This window comes from Equus caballus, chromosome 2 (assembly GCF_041296265.1).
Source record: "Equus caballus isolate H_3958 breed thoroughbred chromosome 2, TB-T2T, whole genome shotgun sequence".
Classification (NCBI taxonomy): domain Eukaryota; kingdom Metazoa; phylum Chordata; class Mammalia; order Perissodactyla; family Equidae; genus Equus; species Equus caballus.
In genome coordinates, this window is record NC_091685.1 from 53,682,542 (window position 1) to 53,702,864 (window position 20,323).

Sequence of the window (20,323 nt, forward strand, 5' to 3'; positions counted from 1 at the left end):
AAATGGACTTAAAAAACCATCCAAAGTTCAAGTTTTATATATGCATAGCTTAATATGAGAGAAATAAGGCATATTGAGATTCCTCTTTAACAGGCATAGAGAATAAATATTAAAGATAGTATCAAAAATCATTATTTTCATTATGACTGCTATGCAGATAGTCAGATAGAAAATCCTCACAAAAGAACACAGCATGAGGTCTGAGTGAGTGATCTGAAGGAGGAGGGAACCTGCATTGAAGGTGGACTTCTGGTCTCCAGGCTGGTGGCCAATGCCCACACCGAGGTGTGGACAGATGCTCAGGTGGAGCAGAGGGTGTGTAGACCAGATGGTGGCTGACAGCGTCCTGAGCGCCTGGCTCCCAGGCAGAGCCCCTCAGCATGGACCTCTCACCCACACAGTAGGCAGCAAAGTTTGGCAACTGCATTATCTAAGTAGAAAAAAATGAGGAGAGCAATGTGCAGCCTCAGCTAATCCAGTCATTAGTTGTATTAATAGAGGCCACAGTGGTGGGTCTGCCTCTGATATTACTTCTGTATCCTTTTTGTTTAAATGCAGACTGTGTCTGTCTCTGCCCTTGTCAATTTTCAACACAGCAGCCAAGGCGGCTACATCCTCACAGGGACACCCCTGCTCTGCTGAACCCATGCAAGGACTGTGTCTGTCCAGGAAATGTCCCCAAGGTGCCTGAATGGCCATTCTCTCTGATGCTATGCTGGCTGGGCCTGGCGGCCCCCATACACGCTCCTCCAGGTCCTCACTGGGATTCCACCTGCTCCACCCCACACGCACCCTGTCTCCATCCCCGCTGGTCTCTCCCCACCCAGGAGTGACGATAAATGCCTGTTATCTAAGATGCTGCACTGGGGCGGGTGGTTACTTAGCATCATTGTGGCAACAGCCCACTAACACTCATGTGTGCAGCCCCCAAGTGCAGGGGTGTTGGTGCCCCTCTGCCACCCTCCACTGGTGGGTGCTGGGAGACCTTCTCCTGTAGATCGGCAATTCTGAGGGTGGTTCTCCTGGCTTCTCAGCAGGTCCAGGAGGCTGGAGCCCAGGGCCAGGAGCTGGGATTTGCTTGAATGCAGCACACCATCTACTGGACTTCCCCACCTCTGTCTGGCTCTCTTCTCACCTTTGCTCCCTGGGGTCGCCTCTCTAGAAGGCATCGTCTCAGCCCAGATTCCAGGGTGGAGCACTGAGGGCAGAGCCCCAGGAAGGGACTGTGCAGGTGGGCACCCTGCTCAGGGGCTGACAGGGCCCTGGTCCCTGGAAGGTGAGGTGGTGATCACCCTGTCATAGGTGACATCCCATTTACAGAGAATCTCGGTGGAGGGAGTGGGAGGGGAGCCTGGGTTTCCTGGTGATGTAGACGGCTGGGCAGGTGAAGGGGCGGCGTGGTGGAAGACAGTGGAAGGCAGCTGCAGAGCCTTGAAGACAGAGCATGGCATCCCTGGGGGCCTGCCGTGAAGGCTGAACAGCTGCAGCTGCTCCCCTGGCATGGCCAGCATGTGGCTGAGCTACGGGGTGGTAGCTGTGGGCCCTCACGGCCCTCCACATCGCGGTCAGTACCCATAGGCAGTGAGGGCGCCCGGAGCCTGGTCAGGGAGGTTCAGACAGGCGCCCCTGGAATCCTGGGCTCTCTGAGCTGGAAGGGGCAGTCCCTCTCCCTGACAGAGGACAGAGGCCCCCTTACCTGGAGGCCAGAGGTCATGCCAGGCCTCCCAGGCCTTGTGTAAGCATCGTCCTCCTCACCTCGGCTGGTCTCCCCCCGCTCTTCTAGAATAATGACCGGGGTCAGATCCCAGCACAATGCCAGACAGAAATCCTGCAAACAGATTAAACCCAGAGAACACAAACCATCAGGACCCAGGGAAATGGGGCGGGTGGACCCACAAGGACTGGCACAGGGTAGGTGGTGATGAGGGTTGGTGACACGGCTGTGCTGGCCCAGGCTCCCTACTGAGGTCCTGGCCCACAGAGGGTGGTCTTCAGTGAGCTAGGTGGAGGTGCAGCGCGGCTGGTCAGTGTGCAGAGAGGGTCAGCTGTCCTCTGGAGACCAGAGCTGACACCATGGAGCTGGGCCCCTCGAGTCAGCGAAGGCGACTGCAACCCCAGTGGTGGGGACTGGCAGCTCCAGCCACTGAGGCAGGGACAGCTTCTCCAACTAGCTCGCTGGCCACAGGCAGGACCACAGCCCAGGAGTGGGGAGTCACATCCTGCCTCCGGGGACCTCGCTGCCCGTGGCTCCCTGCGGCTGTTTGGGTGATGGTGCTGAGAGGCGGGTGGTCCACATGCCCATCAGCAGGTGTGAGGGATGGAGGCCCAGGGCCTGTGGGGGCCACCACTCAACCCACAGCCCCACAGAGCTTCCGCCTCCCCGTCTTTACCTGGTCCCCCTGCCTCTGGGATCACCTTCCAGGAGCTACAGCCCCCCTCAGACTCCGCCTCGAAGAGTCAGAGGCAAACACACTTCGTTAAACTTATTGCTAAGTCACTACCCGCACAACACGCATTTCTCTCTAATTCAGTGTGGCTGGTGCCAGGAGTCATCACTGCATCCTCGGCTGTGCCCGGGATGCTGCAGACCCTTCGCCGGGCTCTCCCGCAGGGCTGGGATGAGGCCCCAAAATCCTCCCCGCAGGCAGCAGATGGCCACCCCAACATGACCTGGCTCGGCACAAAACGAGGGAGCCTGAACACGGGGGGAAAGTGCGGAATTAGCACGGAGCATGAGGACAAAGTCACAGACACCTGGGGAGATAACGCATCCTCAGAGAGAGCTTAAGAGGTCAGACGATTTGGGCCCTTCAGAAAATGCCTCAAACCAAGTCTCGGGGCAGCGTCCTGCAAACAGCACTGTCCCCCCTTTTTGGGGTGAAGATGGGGCTGTTCCAGCACCAGGCCCTCACTGTGGGTTCTTGTCTGTAGCTGCATCCCGTCTACGCACAGCTTGGAGGCTAAAACCACACACGCCAATCATCACTGAGTGTCACAGCCGGGCTCCCACTGGTGTCAGGGTGACCGGTCTCCGTGGGGCTCTCCCCGGGGTCAGGTGGGCGGCCGCAGCTGGCTCTTCTCACTCTTGCAGGCTTGGCTTGCGGCTGGTGGTGGCAGGATGACATGGGGAGGAAGGAGTGGCCCATAATTAGGTAACGTGAATGATAATAGAGTTCCCTATGGGACCGCTGCACTTCTTGAGGATTGATCCTCTGACACTCCTGCTGAGGCCCTTAGTCACCTAAGGACTCCTTTTGGTAAAGGCCAGGAGGAGCAGGAGTCCCTTTTCTTCAGAGCTGAACCCCTGCAGTCTCTCATTTCTCTATCAAGCAGTTTGTTCAGACTTTACAGACACAATTCTTTCCAATTTTAAAGCCAAATTAAAAAGGTCAGCCTTCCCCATTCACTCCAAAGTTCCTCAAGGCTGCTCTGGCCTAGCAAATTCCTCCTAGGTTCCTCTTACCGAGGGTATGTACCGGTACCCCTTAAGACACCTAGTCTTAAGACCCTAACGGGCTCATGTAAACTCTTGGACTGTCAATATAAAATAAGGAGGTCTGGGTTTCAGGAGAATTCACCAGGGTCACCTGAAGAATGCAGTGATCCGGGGGGCTCAATGGGCCCCTATTGGTACCAAATGCTGGTTCAGTGTAGATTTCAAGTGGTCTCCGATGGGTTTCTTTGACATCCTGCCACGACTATGCCAGGAAATGTTGACAAAAATAATCCGTAACCAATCTATAAGTGAAAATTTGGGTGAGTTTATTCTGAGCTAAAATGTGAGGACCATGGTCCAGGGCCTTTCTTCCCAGTGGAAGGAAGGGCACCAAAGAAGTGGGGTGTACAGAGCGGTTATATACCCCCAAGCAGGATGTTTCACATGTGATTGAAATGTCCCTTTTACAATGGTCACGAGACTGCTCTGTCGGCACAGCGATTGATGGACACAGCAGGTAGGTCTGCTGTCTCAGTGGACACAGCAGAATGGCAGGTCTGTTGTTTTGAGCTGAGTGGTCACAGGTGAGCTGGGTGGTCAAAGATGAGCACGACAATCAGCTCCTAGCCTAAGGAAAGATGCTTATCCTTAAGGAAACGCCAGTGTTGGGGGAAGTTGCACCTTTATCTTAAGGGCATTTGTTTTGCCATAGGAAATGTTTAAAGCAGATATACAATGCATGGTTGATGACCGTGTCAGGCCCCTGTGGAGAAAGAAAGTCAGGCCGAATTTGGTTTACACCAAATGGCTTCCTCATATACTCCAATATATCCTATTGCTCGCCATTTCCATTTGTCAGGCCACATGTGGCTGTTGAGTACTTGAAGGGCGGCACTGTGATTGGTTTTTATGGTTACTGATTTTTAATGTTACTGAGGTACTAGACTTTTAATTTTATTTAATTAGAATTAATTTTAATGTAAAAAGGCATTTGCCACTCCATATTGGACAACACATCTCTAAGAAGTGACCTGGAGAGAGGTTGCACAAGTAGGGGGACCTGCAACCCTCCCCTGGTGCCCAATGAGTGCTCTCTCCCCCCTAGAGTAGATGGCGTAGTTGGCAATAACAGGAACAGATGATTGAAAGTTATAAATGATTTGATGCGAGCCATTCCATACTTGGGATTGGTAATCAGAGAAGACATCCTGAAGGAAATTCCACTGTAGGTGAATCCTGGCATATGAGTATGAAACACATGGTAAAGGAGAAGGGGAGGAATGTGTTTCTAGACAGGGAAGAAATCATTTGAGAGGGAATTTACAAATTTACCCATGGTCTTGCCAACTGATGACCCGTGCTCCCCCTCACCATCATAAGATGGCCTGGTGCAATTTCAGTCCTCTGTGCCCAGAGGTATAAATTTGATTTAATTTGTTACACTCTTGTAATGTGATCATGGCCTTGGATTATGTAGCAAAGTGTCCTAATTTTTCAGATATGCAAACTGAAATGGGGTGAAATATCAGGATGTCTACTTGACTTTAATATTTCAGTGAAAATATGGGAGAAAGCATGGGTGGCAGGTCTGAATAATTTACACATTGGATGAAATATGGTTTTAATTGGATGAAGTTTACATTGTTAAATCAGGTCATGGATGTTTCCAATATTGTTCTCCTTTTCTACCTGTTTCAAAAATTTTATTTAAAAAAGTAAAACACATTCACATGTATTCTCCATTTTATTGACTTCCAGGGTACTTTACCAACAGAAGTGATGCCTTGACTGAGAATGCGAGTGAGTCTCAAGGAAGTCCTAGCCCAGGTGGGGCTTGTGCTTCATATCTCGATGCTGTGCCTCATCAAAGGGCACCTTGCACACAGGGTCTTGGCTGATGATGAAAGCTGGCCAGACCATGTCGAGGACTGCTGAGCACAGTGGGCAACAGCAGGAGCCCTGGGGGAACAGCAGGAGGTGGCTCAGCCCAACATTTGTCTCCCCAGACCTCCCCTTCTGGGCCATCGTCCTCATCTGCTTAGCAGGACTCCTGGTGCTCATCACATGCCTGAACTGCTGTCTCCTAGTAAGCAGGGAAGTGTCACTTGTCTTCTTAATATTGGGTTGTAAGAGCTCTTTGGATATTACAAATATACGTGCTTTGCTAAGGATCTGTTGTGCAGATAGTGTCTCCCATTGGCCAGCTGGTGTTCATAGCTCCTCTAGAGCTCGAACCAGTTGTGAAATTGTCATCTGCCCAACTCTGAGTGACTGACTCCGCTGTCCCACATGTTTCCATCAACCCAAAGGATCATGTTCAAAAATAAATAATTCAGAAACATATTAACCTACACAAATCCCTGATGGCCGGATTTTGATCAAACACTCATACAACAGATACCCATTCCTCAAGATCGGAAGTGATGCCACATCACCGTGTTCTCAGCTTAATTTCTCTTCTCCTATCCTGCCATTCCTGCAATCTGTGGTCTATGATCTCAGTAATTCCCTTGGAGCCGTCCAAAATTTCTTACTGCTCATCATATGTGTCTTGTAAAATTTCAACCCCAGAAGATCCTGATTATAAGCCATGCCCTAGCTGCTGCCAATCTTATGATCTTATGACAAAACAGGATTTTTTTGGTACCAGTGTAAATGCAAAATCAGCTGCATCAACTGGAAGCATCCCTAATGCCTGGAAATTCTAATTTCTTTTATGGATTGGCATATTTACTCCTTGATTTTCCACAAAGCCTGTTTTCAATGTTCCCCACATTTCTTTTTCCTTTATACATATATTCAGGGTCGCTTAACTTGCCTGATATTTCACAGAGAAATTGCTGTCTCTTCTCCTTCCCTTTTGACATGAACCAGTAAGAAAAGGTCATCTACCTTGTGTGTTTCTGTGGCCTCACCTGCAAACACCTCCTCAGAAAACCCCATGCTCCATCTGCCCTCACCATTCTATGGGTTGTTCCCTTGTAAGGCCACACTGACTCCTTTCTTACTAGACCAATAGGGGCTTTTCATCATTCATCTGACATGATCATTCAGTGGGAAACTTTGATAAGCTTGGAGCTCCTTAGATACATGAATCTTATGTTACCTCTGTGAGCATTATAGTATCTCAACACAGATACTGCAGATGAGGAAATATACAACTTACAAATGAAGACTGTGCTCTAAATGGATTAGTAGATCCCAATTAAAATGAAAAAGAATGTGAACTATTTCATTGTTAATTTTTATATAGATTGCATGGACAAATGGTAATAGCTTGGTTATAATGGGTTTAAATATACTATTAAAATTAGTTTCACCTGTTTATCTTTACTTTTTTTAATGTGGCTACTAAAAAAAATTAAATTCCATAAGACAGATTGAGAAATTCTACTGTTGTACAGCACTGTTCAAGCCATGAGAATAAAGCCCAGAGAACGTGGTTAGGGACAATTTTTCCAAGGAAAGGAGTCGCTCTGAATGCACGGCAAGATGCAGAAAACAGTCTCATACACACATACACACACAAACACACACAGAAAACAAGACCAACATCATCATAGAGTTGCACCACTCTTCTCAAGTGGCAAGAGGTTGCAGTCCTACATTGTTCTAAGTGGACGAACCTCAGGAAAGCAGCTAGGAGTCAAGAGAGTTCACCAATCAGGAAGATCTAAAACCAGAGAGTAAAGGTCAGGATCTTTTGAGAGGTTCCCAGCGGTGGATTCTGTTAGTGATTCAATACATTAGGGAGAACTTTGCAAGAAGTGTTGTTACAGAACTCACCTTTCCTTTCCTATGTAAAAATATACAAGTTGTGTAAAGAATAATAGCTCCTGCCAATCAATGAAAAGATGTTAGATCATGAATATCACTCTTGTAAATCACTCCTGGATTAGTGAGCCAGTCAGGGAACAGATGACAGTGGATTGAGCTGGACCTCATTAGGCTCATTCTGACTTGAAGACCATCCTATGGATCGTCTTGTGCCAGGACCTCTGAAACATGCTGCCCCTGCCACTCTTTTGCCACCAAGGTCCACCAACCAGACAAGTCCTTGCTGAAAAATACCCTGGCTGGGCCCCTTCTGAGCACACCTGGAGGACTCTCCCCAAATCCCACTCCTTCACGGCGCTCTTCCACCTGCCACCGGCCAGGGAGACATTCCCTCCAAGGCTCACACTGTGTGTGCCCAGCTCTGGGGATGGCACTTCTCCCTCAAGTGAAGAAAAGGATCAGAGTGCAGAGCCTGTGGGCTGTAGCCATTAGGACGAGGCCTGGGGTTTGCTGCCAGAGAGAAGAGAACCTGTAGTGGGTGTGGGTCCCAGGGTTCAAGAAGCCCCCGTGATTCCTGGATAGAATCCCAGAAGACGATGCAGGACAAAGGAGGGATGCTTGGGTGTGATTGTGCTTGGGAATGTCCATAGGGAGGCGGATGTGCCATTGGCAATGCCTTCAACAGTGTTGTTCATTCATCGATACGTGCTGTCTCAGGGAGTGCTGTCTACCTCCTTCCAGCCCCTAGTCTCCCCTCTGGAGCAAACAGACAGCATCAGAAGAACATTTGCATTTCATTTATAATGGACAGGCACAGTGCTTGTAATATGCTGGATGTTGCAAGCGTTTTGAATCATTAACTCCTTTAATACTCTCCGTATCCTCACAAATTAGGTACGCTTATCATTCTTGCCGACAATAGATGAAGAAATTGAGGCACTGATGAGGTGAATAACTTGCCCACTACCAATATCTAGGAAGTGATTGAGCTGGAATTTGAATATAAGTTGTGGCTCCATATTCTCTGCTCTTAAGCATGTTCTTTGCTCCCTATGACTTCACACCAAGAAGACGTTGGCTCAGTGTATCCATTTTCTTGTTACACCCGGTAGCCCCACTCTTTGATCTCTGTCTGAAAAAGATGCTATTTGCATCAAAACTCTTGCACATACACAACCAAAATCACTTCTCCCCATATCCCAGGTCCTGGAAAATACATGGAGAACATTTCAAAACATTTCTTGCCCAGGCTGGGAGTGCTTCTGGGAAATCCCACTGTTCCTGTAAGAAGCCAAGGGCAGGCTGGGAGCTGGGTCTGAGGGGAAAGGTGAGCTCAGGAGTTCCCATGGGATTACAAAATGGATGGGAGGCCTCAGCAGGAACTGACTTCAGGATCTGGTGGTGTTTCAAGCTGGGTGCTAATTTTCTAGCTTTGGGTGTAGGGGCTGGTGCCACATTCCAGGGAGATGGGAGTCTCCCTGTGTTCTTGGGGAAACCAGACCCTTGAAAGCAAGGGAATGAGGGTTTCCTTTCACAGTGGACTTGGGAGTTGAAACATTCAGCCCAGAAGAGACAGTCATGATCCTGAGGAAACTGGAAGAAGCTGCCTCTGCGTCTGCCAAGCAGAAAGCCCTCCTTCATGGACTCCCTTTATCCAGATGAGACCAAGAAGGAGGACATCATGATATGCCCTTGCAGGTGGGAGACCTGTGATGATGGAGCCTGTGCCTGGGAGGCTCTGAAAGGCCTCACAGAGGTAACATTTGCTGTGAGCAGAGTGCCAGATGAGAGGCACGCCGGCCTGTGTCTGGGAACAGTTTGAGTGTCAGGGAGAAGGCACCACTGGTGTAGAGACTCACAGGAAGAAGTGAGTGTGACCAGAGAAGGGCAGAAGGGTGGGGGTGTGGTGAGAAGGAGCCTGAGAAGGGAGCGGAGGGCAGATGGGGGCACGGCAGGGCCAGGTGGTGGGAACTGGTAGGCTGTGCTTTTAGCCATCGCTCTCTGATGACATTGCTCCAAGAGCTTGCGCCCAAAAAGTACAAATCCTTAACATCTCACAAATTCTGTGTGCCAGGAAGGGGGCACGGCTCGGCTGGGTGCTTCCGCCTCAAGGTCTCTCTGAAGCAGGGCCTGTGTCTCTATTGGGGCTCGACTTGGGGAGGGTTTGGTCCCAAGTTCAGTCACATGCGTGTTGATGGGTTTTGTTTGGACTGAAAATCTGAGATCCTGCGTGTCTGTTGGCCGATCATTCCCTCCACTCTCTCCTATGGAGCCTCTTCATAGGGCAAATGAAAACATGCACACTTGCTCCACCAGTTCCAGAGAATTAAGAGGCAGAGAGAGAGACAGAAAGATGGAAACAGGAGGAGGGAAAGAGGGAGGGGGCTGGAAAAAATGAGTAAGAAGGAAGGGCCAGGCTTTTTATTCTTAACCCTGGGTTGCGTGCCATCCCATCACCTTGGCTGCATTCTGTTTAGAAGCCAGTTCCTGACCACTGTGTGTTCCACAAGGACGCACATAGCAGAAGACAGTGAGCACCAGGAGCCATGGTGGAGGCTGCCCACCACATAGGCCAACACGAGGCACTTGGGTCTGATTCTAAGTCAAACAGGAGACCTTGCAAGGTTTCATGCCAGTGAATGGAAATATCTGAATTTCCCCTAATTTCCACTTCTTAGAGGTGCAGACCTGGAAACGAGGCCCAGAGGGGCAGGGACTTGCTCAAGGTCACAGAGCTGGAACCCAGTCCTGTTTTGAGGGGTACTCCACACTACATCCCACCCCTTCTTGTCATTCTTTCATCTCTAAGTGTGTGCATCAGACACATGGAAACCAGACCACAGGTGTTGTTGCTATTGTCTCTTCTACACCTGAGGACGTCCCGAGGGAGATATTTCTGGCATCATCCCCATCGTGCAGCTTGGGTGATTGAGTTGGCCCTGCGAGGCCCAATGGTGGTTCCAGGACACAGAGCTTGTAGGAAAAAAGAGGTCTGAACTCAGCTGCATGTCCTCAAGCTGGAACCCTGGTTCCATCTTAAGGTCCTGTGTTGGGATCTGTGCTGGCTATTTGTGTACAGTTCTGGAGGTGACATGGGCAAGGAGGGTGAGCAGCCAAGATCCCAGAGGGGTTTTGGGTGGGTGTGATTGAAGGAAGGGGCCCAGGTAAGGGAACCTTGAAGAAGTGACCTCACTTCCTTGGAGACAGACCCCAACAGAACTTAGCACACTGGTCTCCAGGCGCCCACATTCTAGACATAGCATCCTATTGAGCCCACTTGAGTGGTGACACTGAAGACAAGAGGATGTTCTCCTGCTGTCTCCCGAGTTGTGGAGGCTCCGGCTTCAGGAAAGCCAAGAAAAAGAGCCTTTTCAGTCACTATAGACACTGGCTTGGCCCTCACCTGCACCGCCTCTGTCCAATTGGCAGGAGGAGCACTCAGGTAACACAGGGAAAGCCAACCGGGTTAGGCCACAGCTGGATGCCACCCGCACACCACTTTGAGGCTCCTTGTATGTCGGAGGGGAGTGAGAGAGGCACGGCAGGGCTGAGCGGGGACCCACCCTGGGCAGGAGCCATTTGCTCAGTGTTGGAAGACTGGCAGTGTGTCATGTTCCCAGCCTAGGTGGTGGCTAGCAGGATGGGAGAGTGGGTGCTGGGGACCAAGCTCCTCTACCCATAGGTTAGTCCCGAGCCCTCCGGGTGTCATCTCATTCCCTCCCTGGCTGGAGGTCTATGCAGATGCTGCACGGTACCTGATCTGTGCTGGGGTTTCCTCCTGTGGCCAAGTCGAGGCAGGCCCCTCAGACCTCCCGGCCCGGCTCTCGGGCACTGTCTTTGCAGAGCTGCACGCAGGAGGTGGTGGAAGAGCTGGCGGATGGCTTCGGGTACTCCATCTCCCTGGACAGGGACCAGCTGCACCGCGCCACCATCAATAACCAGGGCTGCTCTGAGGTGAGAGTGGGCACGGAGGGGTCTTCCCACCCAGGACCATGAGATGACGAGGGCCAGCCCAGAATCCAACATCCCACTGCCGTTCTCCTGGGACCCTAACAGGGCTGTCCTCCATGAGTGTCCCACAGTCCCATTCCCAAAGGAATCTGGACTTCTGCTCCTCCGCACCAGCTGCATAGGAGGGTAGGAGGGCACTCTTAGCATTTCCCTAGGAAGATTAGAGAAAACGTTGATGTCGTTGTCACTTCCCAATAGGCCCTGAGTATCTTTGAATTTTGCCTTTTTTGGAAAATGAAACCTCGATAATGAGGATCTCCAAACTCCCTTTAATGTAAAAGAAATAACCATCAGCGTGTTTGGAAGTCAAAGGGATTCTCAGAACGTGTCACTGCCTTGTACACTGTTAACAGACTGGGGCGGGGTGGGGCGGCCACATAACATTTCCCTCCAGGTGGGGGCCCGATGAAGCCTCAGGCAGTTAGAGGGGCCGGCCCTCAGCCCTCACTTTGGGCGGTTCTCAGTTCTGACCCACAGGACCTAGAGAAGCCACTTGGCATGCCTAAGCCTCTGTTCTCCTCTCTAGAGAGAGGGTGTCTGTTGAGGATTCACTGGGCTGGTGCTCTTCACAGAGGGAGCTCTGTTGTCCCTCAGCGAGCAAATGGCCTCGAGGGAGGTCAACGTGGAATCCTTCGCACGCCCAAAGTCAGATTGCACTTTGAGAGGCCAGAACCTTGCTGAGTGTGGGAGCTCCTGTGTCTCCTGTTGCAGATGTGTGGGAGGGGCTAGGAGTTCCTGGGTCAGCTGCAGACCTCGATAACGCTGGTGGTTCGCAGTGGTGACCCTGACTCTGTATCCCTCCTCGTCCCACCCAGAGTGAAGATGAGTCCACTCTGTCTGTCACTGAGGCCTGTAGGATGCGTGCCCTCCAGGCAGGCATGATGCAGAGGCTCTCAGAGTCTGTGCTGCCAGCCTTCCCCAGCAGAGTCCTCTGCAGTGTCATCACCTCCCTCTGCAGCGACTCAGGCTCCAGCACAGCCCACCAGGTGCTGGACCAGCTGTTTCCCAGGTGACTGCCCTCCTCCTCCTCAGCACAGTGGTGACTCTGCCCACTGCCAGCTGTGTGTCTTGCCTTGGGAATGTCACCACATCTCTCTGAGCCTGAGTTGGCTCCTCTGAAACGTGGGGTGGGAGAGGATGAACTTGCTAGGCTTCTCCCAGGGATGAATGGGATCAGCCCTCCAGGTGCTGCCCTGGTGCCCGGCTCTGCAGAGAGGGTGGTGGGCCATGCTGTGGTTGCTGGTGGTGATTATTTCTCTGTCCCCCACGGAAAGTAGTCTTCCTCTCCCTTCACTGGCTTGTGGCTTTTTGAGTTTGGAAAAGCACCTGGAGAGCACCCTGTCAAGGAGTTTGAGATGCCATCCAGCTGGGCCTGGTGCTCGTCCTTGGTGTAGCCACTTAGGGATCTCTAGGGCCACAGAGGGGCCACAGGCCCACTCAGACACCTGGGGTGGTTCTGGTTGGAGGTCATTCAACAATGTCTATGAAGGACCTACTCTGAGCAGGACTTCTGGACACACTAAGTGTCACTCAGTGAAGGAAGCAGACAGCCTCGCTGGGCCTCCCCTCTATTCTGAGAGTCAGACAGTCACACTTGACATCATTCACAGGTCCCATCTACCCTCCATCCCGGGCGATGCCCTCATCCCCTTTGGGACACATGGAGGCAGCTTGGCCCATTGCGTGCGGGATGCTGGAGGACAGGACCACCTCCCAAAGTGAGTGGTCTTTGGGTCGAGAAGGAGGGCCTCCTGTCTCTAGCAAACAGGGTGTGGGGAGAGGATGGAGGCTGTGGCCGGGTCAGGCCTGGGAGAACCCTGCATCTCACCCATCTTGTGATTCCCATGGGAGGGCTGAGTTCTGGTGGCTTCCACTCCGGCAGGACTGGACTCAAAGAGAGCTGTGCATGGGTCCCAGGCCCCCTGAGAACCGGAAGGGAGGCTGGGCTGCGTTGTCCCCTAGAGACCCACTCCCAGCAGAGTCCCAGCTCCTCCTGCCTCCCTTTCTCCACATGCACACCTTGTGAGCACCACCGCCGGGTCCATAGTAGGAGGTGTGTGAGCAAGCTGCTCCCAAATCTGCTGGAGTCTTCATTCCAGTGGCCCACATGCATGCAGGGCTTGGGTGGGCTGTGTCCAGACCCTTGGGGAGGAGAGTGTCGGTGGGAACAAGAGACTCTCACAGACTCTGTATTCAGCCTGCTGGATGAGCAGGCCTGCCACAGCCAGGACAGCCAGCCAGGGCTCAGGGCTGGGATGGGGCCCTCCTCTGGAGGGGGAGGGTCTGGCAAAGGGGCGCAGATGCTAACAAGAGTGCCTTGGGAGGGCGGTGTTTAAGGAAAGGCCAGGCCACTGACTCTCTGGCCCATCTGCCTCCCCGCAGTGCTATCTATTTCCTGCTGGGAACCTGGCTGGGCCAAGGGCAGGATTGCAGGGAGCCCCTGCGGTTTCCCTCTTGGACCCTGCAGCTGGCCACTCTGCACGTCAGCTTTGGTGGCTCCCATGTGGAGGGCCATGCCTACCTTCTGCCAGGCCACCTGGAGCATCTCAAGGCCATTGAGGCCGAACGGAAAGGTGAGGGGACTGGAGTCTGGGAAGACTGTCTGTGTTGAGGTTCACGGGCTAGCGTTCCCTTAGAGGCAGTGGAGCCCTTCCTATCTTTGGAAAGGCACAGAAACCGTGAGGTGTGTGGGTGAAACTTTCTCTTTATCCTGCTCCAGAGCCAGCTCCAAAGCTCCTGCCACTTCCAGAGCCAGAGCCAGTGCCAGCCCCCGGGCTGGAGCCAGCTGCACCTCCAGTCTCACCACGTGTGGTAGAGCTGGAGCCAGCAGCCCCTGAGTCGGCCACTCCAGGACCAGAGCAAGGGCCACCATTAGAGGCAGCCCCAGAGCCCAGCTGCCCCTGGGCCGTGACCACCGAGGACCAGCTGCGGGAGGAGAAGCTGAACATCTTGGACTTCCCTCCCCAGCTGGTGGCAGAGCAGCTGACGAGGATGGCTGCGGTGAGCAGAGGAGCTTGTGGGGCGGGTGGCCCCTGCCTTCCCGGTGCCATGAGCCACCCCACACCTGCCATTCCCTGCTCGGGATTCCGATGATCTGGGTCCAAATCCCTGCTCCCTCTCTTATCAACACTGTGACCTGGGCAGCTTTCTTTCTCCCCAAGCCTTAGCTGTCCCCTAGCGAACAGGGGACGGTAGAGACGGACACTCAGCACCTGCTGTACAGGGTGGCTGTGCCGATGAATGAGGTGGGAGAGAGTGGAAGGTGGGCAGAGTCTGGCCCTTTGGTGGGGGATGGGCACTCACTGAAGTGCTGCCAGGTCCTTGGGTGGATCCCCCATCTGCGCAGGTGGCCCGGAGAGCCTCAGCACTTAGCAGGAAGGTGATGTGTATTGACTCCAGTGGAGACAGTCAAACAAAGCTGGGGGTTGTCCCTGCCTCGGGGGAATGTGCATGGGAATGGGGAGTGGGACCCGAGGGGCACTGGGATGGGTGGATGATGGCCCTTCTGGTGGGCATGTGTGGGCTGCCTTCTGGAGCTTGGAGGAAGTGAGATGGGGCTGGGAGCAAATGTCCCCTCCCTTCCCCACAGTACTGTGTCCGGGGTCATCCTGGACTGGGTGCATTCAGTGGACACAGACAAAACCCAGGGACTCCCACAAGCCTCAGGCCACATGCTCTGCTTCCTGAGCTCCAGTTCTGATCTCACCCTGCTGGGCCTATGGGGGACTGTGGACGCCGAGCTGGGGTGCGGCAGGACCGGGTGACACTCCGAATCTTCTGCAGGAGCTGTTCAAGACGTTGGTGCCCGCCCACTGCCTCGGCTCCATCTGGTCCGAGCGCGACAACAGGGAACGCGAGTCCCTGGCACCCACCGTCCGTGACACTGTGATGCACGACAACACCGTGGCCAATTGCATCCTCGTCACCTGCCTTGGGGACGCGAGCATGACAGCGCAGGACAGGGCCAGGGTGGTTGAGCTGTGGATCAGGGTGGCTGAGGTAAGCCTTGGCACGCCCTGTCTGGATGCGTGGGAATTGCCTCTTGTTTCTCAGCTCTCAGGATTGAAGTCTGGGGTCTTAGTCCCTGGACTGTCCCTTGACCCTCATGCCAGGGCCACGTTGACCTTGACTTGAGGTCCCAGTGGGGACAAGCTCACTTCCTTCCTTGTGTTGAGCTACAAATCCTGTGCCTGGCAGTGTTGCTCGTCGGGTGGCAGGTGTGCCCTCCCTGGCTTCCCTGGGCATGTGTCTCCTCCAGGACAGGGGAAGTCCATGAGGGGACAGAAACCAGAGGCAGCAGAGCTTCAGCTCCCCCTCACGGCTCCATCTCTTCGCTTCCCCAGGAGTGTCGAGGCCTCGGGAACTTCTGTTCCCTCCACACAATCCTTTCTGCCCTGCAGAGCCCTGCCATTGCCCGTCTCCAAGACACCTGGGGACAAGTTTCCAGGTGGGTAGTGGGTGGTCTGCTCTCCAGCCAAGCACCATGAGGGTGAGGTGGCCCAGGCAGCCTGATTTGGGCCGGCATGTCCCCCAAAGTCAGCTGAGACCACCTGGGAGACAGCGAACGCCGGGCACAGGGACTGACCTGGGTGCTGGGTCTCTGAGTCTCTCAGCGCCCTTAGGCCAGCAGTTCCGTCCCAGGGATTCATTTCCTTCCAGACCAGATCCTGGCTTGAGCCCAGGTGGAGAATCTCAGGTGTTTCCTTTGCAGCAACAGAAGCCTCTATGCAGCTGAAACCAACACTGTTCCAAAGAGATCTGTTTGGGACATCTGGGAATGGAGGCCCCAAGGGACAAGAGGAGAGGCCCCTCCGCAGTCCCATGGGGACCTTAGAGCTCAGAACACCCCAGCAAAATCCCTCATCCAGGCCCCAGGCAGTTTGGATCTGCTGGGTTCTCAAATAAATGGGACTTGCCTTCAAGCATCCCACAGTTTTTCTTTCTTTCTTTCTTTCTTTCTTTCCCCACCCCGCAGGGAGAGTTCTCGAACCTGGAAGAAGTGGGTCAGGAGAGAGAAACGCGTGAGCAGGGAGCTGCTAGTGCAGGTAACCTGGAGGCTGGAGATCTGGAAGGAGGCCAGAAGGAGAGGGGAGGGGAACATCCCGAGGGGATCCTAGGAGGTGAGGCTATGGCAAGGCTCGGCCCAGGCTGGGGGTCAGAGAGCCCTGTGAGGGTGGGGCAGGCCGGGGCCACTCGGCCAGGTCCCCCAAGACACCCTGCCCTCCCCCTCCCTGTCTGTTCAGCTGGGGTCTGGACGCACCCCTGGAGTCCAGAGGTCGGGGCCTTGGTCAGATTTGGAGCCAGGGCTGGGGTGAAGGCAGCGGGGGCAGGGCCTGTAGCTGGCACGGGGAGCAGCCTCTCCCAGTGGGTCCTTGAGCCAGTCACTGCCCCTCTGGGGGCCTCCGTCTCCTCCTCTGGGAAGTGGAGGGAAATGATCAGCGGTGCAGGCCTCCCAGCGGGGTGCTACCATCCAAGGGAGGACAGGAACGCAAGGAGATTTGTGCCGGCTCCTCCTCGAGAGGTGAGGGGAGAGCAGTGATGACACGCAGATGACTCTGAGTCCTCAGGAGACTCCTGGAAGCAGGTGACGTTCTCCTCACACTTTTCAGCTGAGGAAAGAGGGCCAGGGAGGCCTGGGCAGGCCCAAGGTCACACAGGGCTGAGTCCTGGAGCTGGGACTGGTCTAGAATCAGAGCACCCTGGAGGTGGGAGCAGCAGAGGCAGCAGGGGACTGGAGCCGATGGCCAGGGTCTGAGATCAGGGGCCTTGGGGGACATGCGGAGGGGAGTATGGGCGCACTGACCCTGTCCTCGGCCCCGACAGGAGGCGACCTCCGTGTTAAAGACTGCAGAGAGGGCCCGCCAGGGAGCCCAGGAGAGGCAGCGGCAGCAGGTGAGGGTGACTGTGGGGGAGGGGCCTAGGAGTCAGAGGAGAGGGGGCTCCCCCTCCCAGCTGGAGACCTCCTTCAGGAGAGGGGCCTTCCTCCTCAGGTGAATCTGCTGTGGCTGCCAAGCATGACGGGCCTGCAGTGGCAGTGAGCAGGAGGAGGCCTGGAAGGGCTGGCAGCAGGGCAGATTTGGGGTGGGGAAGGGCAGGGGCCACTGCCCCTGGGAGGGGCCAACAGCCAGCCCTGGGACTTGACTGATGGAGTTTGGTGTTCCTGGAGGGGAGCGGGGGAGGGAATTGTGTGTGTTGGGGTGTCCCGAGGATCCTAGGCTGCTCTGTGTGGGAGCGTGGGGTGGGCAGGAGGCTGGGCTGAGGGGTTTCAGGGGAAGGTTCATGGGGGCACCTGAGAGCGGGAGCTCATCACCATGCCCATCCCGATGGCGGCACAGGGTGTCATCCCCTCCCTGGTGACGTTCTTCCGTTCCCTGGAGCTGCTGGACGCTACGATGGAGGATTATGTGGAGGTGAGTGAGCCTGGAGGTGGGTCCGGGGGCTCAGGCTCCTGAGGGTGGGGAGGAGAGAGTCCTGTCCTGAGCCCTGAGCTCTCTGCATTTGGCAAAGGTCCTCTCAGCAGGGCCTCCAGCCTCGTGTGGGAGTTGGGGTGTCAGGCCCATCTCCCCAGTGGGTGACGCAGGCTCTGCATAAGCCACCGTCCAGGTTCCTTGGGCTGCTGAGGCTCAGAGCTGCCTGACTGTGTGGCCGCAGGAGGTGGTGTCTGAGCTGGACTCAGCCTCTCCCTCTGGCCCTGCCAGTGAGGGAAGAGAAGTCGGGCCCCTCCCAGTCAGGAAGCACATCAGTGGCTGAGCTGTCCCTTCCTGCCTGAGGCCTCAGTCTCCCCACGTGTCATCAGAGAGGGTTGGGTCACAAGGTCTGTTGCCTCAGTTGCTCTGCGCCCCCTGCTCTGGAGCCCAGAGACTGGCCCAGGTCCAAGTCCGGGCTCTGGATGGGCCTGCCCACTGGCAGTAGTGCAACATTGCAAGAGATGTGGACGGGGGCTAGTGCTGGCCCAAGGGGGCTGTTTCTGATGGACTGCGGCTGTCTGCTTTCCAGGGCAATGTGCTCAACTGTCGGAAATGGAATGAGGTAAGCGGCTGCGGCCTCCCGGTGGGGAGGGTGGGGGTTGGAAATCAGAGACCCCCCCGCAGTGGGCAGGACCCCCTCTGGCCCAATCCCCAGGGTGGAACATTTATTTGCACAGTTCGATATACAGAGCTAGGGATCCTATGGCATTGGCGGGTGGGGGAAGGGCTGGCATCAAAGACTCCTTCCTGGAGGAGGAGCTATTTTGGGCCAAGTGTGAGAGCAGGCAAGCCCTGACTGGAATCGCAGGGAGGGAGGGTTCCCAAGTGGGCAAAGGCCCCAGACTGGCCCCTTGCCCCCTTCCTCAGCCCCTCCACGAGCCCTGCAGGGTCCCCCACTCAGGCCGTGTGGGCATCCTGTGCTTGCTCTGTCCTAGCAATTCAAACTGATGGACGAGATCGAGCTGCTCCAGGAGGCTGCAAATCTGTACACCGTGCAGCCCGACGAGCACTTTGGGGCCTGTTTCCAGGCCGTGGAGCCCCTGAGCAAGGAGGAGAGGTGAGTCATGTCAGGAGTTGGGGGAGGGCAGGACAGCCTCTCTCTGCTGACCAGCTCCAGAGCCCATGGCCGTTGCTCCATGGTCAGCCCCTGATCTGATTGCATGGCGACCCCTGGGGCCCTTCGACCCCAGCTGCTGGCAGGCTCCAGGACGCACATGTGATGTGTGGCTCCTGAGAGCTCCCAGCTCCGCTCTGTCCTGTAGCTACAGCCTGTCCTGCCAGCTGGAGCCCCGATACCACTGGGTCAGAAAGATTCGACTCTTCTTCAAAGGCAAGAAGAACCGCTCAGGCCAGAGTGAGTGTCCAGACCGGCAGTGGCTGAAACCATGGGCTCAGGAAACATTCAGGCTGAGCGTGGGCCTGGGGAGGCAGACAGCTGGCCCTGGGTTCCAGCTCCACTGCTGAGCAGTCCCGTCCTGGGCGGTTGCACTCACGTTTCTGGGACTGGTTTCCTCCTCTGTGAAGTGGGTGACGCTAAATATCAGCCCCTGTGTCAGGGACAGATGGGGTGCTGTTGGCTGACTGAGCACTGAGCACAGGGCTGGAGCACAGAGCGCAGGGGGGGCCGGGATGGGGTGTGCACTGTGGTTCCAGGGCAGGCCGCTCAGGAAATGCCTCTCTTTCTCCAGACACCAGACCCCCAACCAAGGGCCCAGTGGTGGTGGTCGATGACCCTCCTGAGACCAGCTGAGCTACAGCGGGGACACAGCGTTGACACTCAGGGTGCACAGGGCCACCTCCCCTGATTCTGATGAGGAGAACTTTGTGATCCGTTTCTTGGGGTCCCCTGTTGGCCGCGAGGGAAGGCACCAACCCCTCTTCCCCCTCCCCCCTTTTGCCCAGCACCTATTTCCCTATTTGGCGGGGCCATATTTTGTTGTCAATGGTAAATGCTCCGTTTGAGTATTATATTAAATTGTTGCTTCTTTCTAATCCTGGGAGTGGAGGTGTGAGTCTTTCGCTCGCAGCGCTCATGGAAACCAGATCCAGAAACTCACATTCCTCCTCGAATTTAGAAATCTCCCAGAGTGAGCGGCTCAGTTTATGTGGAGAAGGGAGAAGTGCCAGTCCCCTCCCTGGCTACTGAAGGACGTGCCCAAGTGCCCCTCCCGCCGAGGACAGGATCATTGCAGTGTGGTTCACCCTGTCCAGGAGCAGAGATGGCCCCTCCGACCTCTTGGGACTAAGCGGTTGGAGGCGTTTTCTCAGGCAGAGCCACAACCACTAAGCTGGGTGTGTCTGTCAAACTAGCACGTGCCTGTCCCTAGCACACGTCCTGCCCAGGACAGTGGCTGCCTTTCGACACTCTGCCGGAAGAGGGAACATTTTCCCGGTTTCTCTTGCACACAGATTAGGACCTTGTTTTCTGATTCAGTCTCCGCAATGGCTTCAGCTCTAAGTGGGGAAAATACCGTCAAAAGCTCAAAACGTGCACATAGAGAGGACGAGGCCAGAGGAAGGTCCTGGGGACATGGACCATGGGCAGGCAGGACTCTTCCTTCTCGGGCCCACTAGGGGCTCCCTGTTCACCTCTGACCTAGACTGGATCCCCCTGGGCTTCTGGTCCCTGACT

At 54.8% G+C, this 20,323-nt stretch overlaps 1 protein-coding gene across 1 annotated transcript; it reads left to right on the forward strand.

The window, feature by feature from the left end:
• The first annotated feature begins 10,411 nt into the window (after positions 1–10,411).
• LOC138923251 (ral guanine nucleotide dissociation stimulator-like) lies at positions 10,412–19,683 on the forward strand. Its single transcript, XM_070261188.1, has 15 exons — positions 10,412–10,655; positions 11,057–11,167; positions 12,040–12,233; positions 12,835–12,942; positions 13,607–13,797; positions 13,944–14,224; positions 15,008–15,223; positions 15,568–15,671; positions 16,200–16,269; positions 17,048–17,116; positions 17,560–17,634; positions 18,221–18,253; positions 18,627–18,748; positions 18,954–19,045; positions 19,380–19,683. The coding sequence occupies exons 1-15, from the start codon at positions 10,518–10,520 to the stop codon at positions 19,439–19,441; spliced, it is 1,866 nt and encodes a 621-aa protein (XP_070117289.1). The 5' UTR covers positions 10,412–10,517; the 3' UTR covers positions 19,442–19,683.
• Positions 19,684–20,323: the final 640 nt, after the last annotated feature.

Coding starts and splice junctions, on each gene's coding strand:
- LOC138923251 (XM_070261188.1), top strand. CDS start 10,518: ATGTTCTCCTGCTGTCTCCCGAGTTGTGGAGGCTCCGGCTTCAGGAAA. Junction 12,943..13,606: donor GGACAGGACCACCTCCCAAA/GTGAGTGGTCTT, acceptor GCCTCCCCGCAG/TGCTATCTATTTCCTGCTGG. Junction 16,270..17,047: donor GCAGGGAGCTGCTAGTGCAG/GTAACCTGGAGG, acceptor CGGCCCCGACAG/GAGGCGACCTCCGTGTTAAA.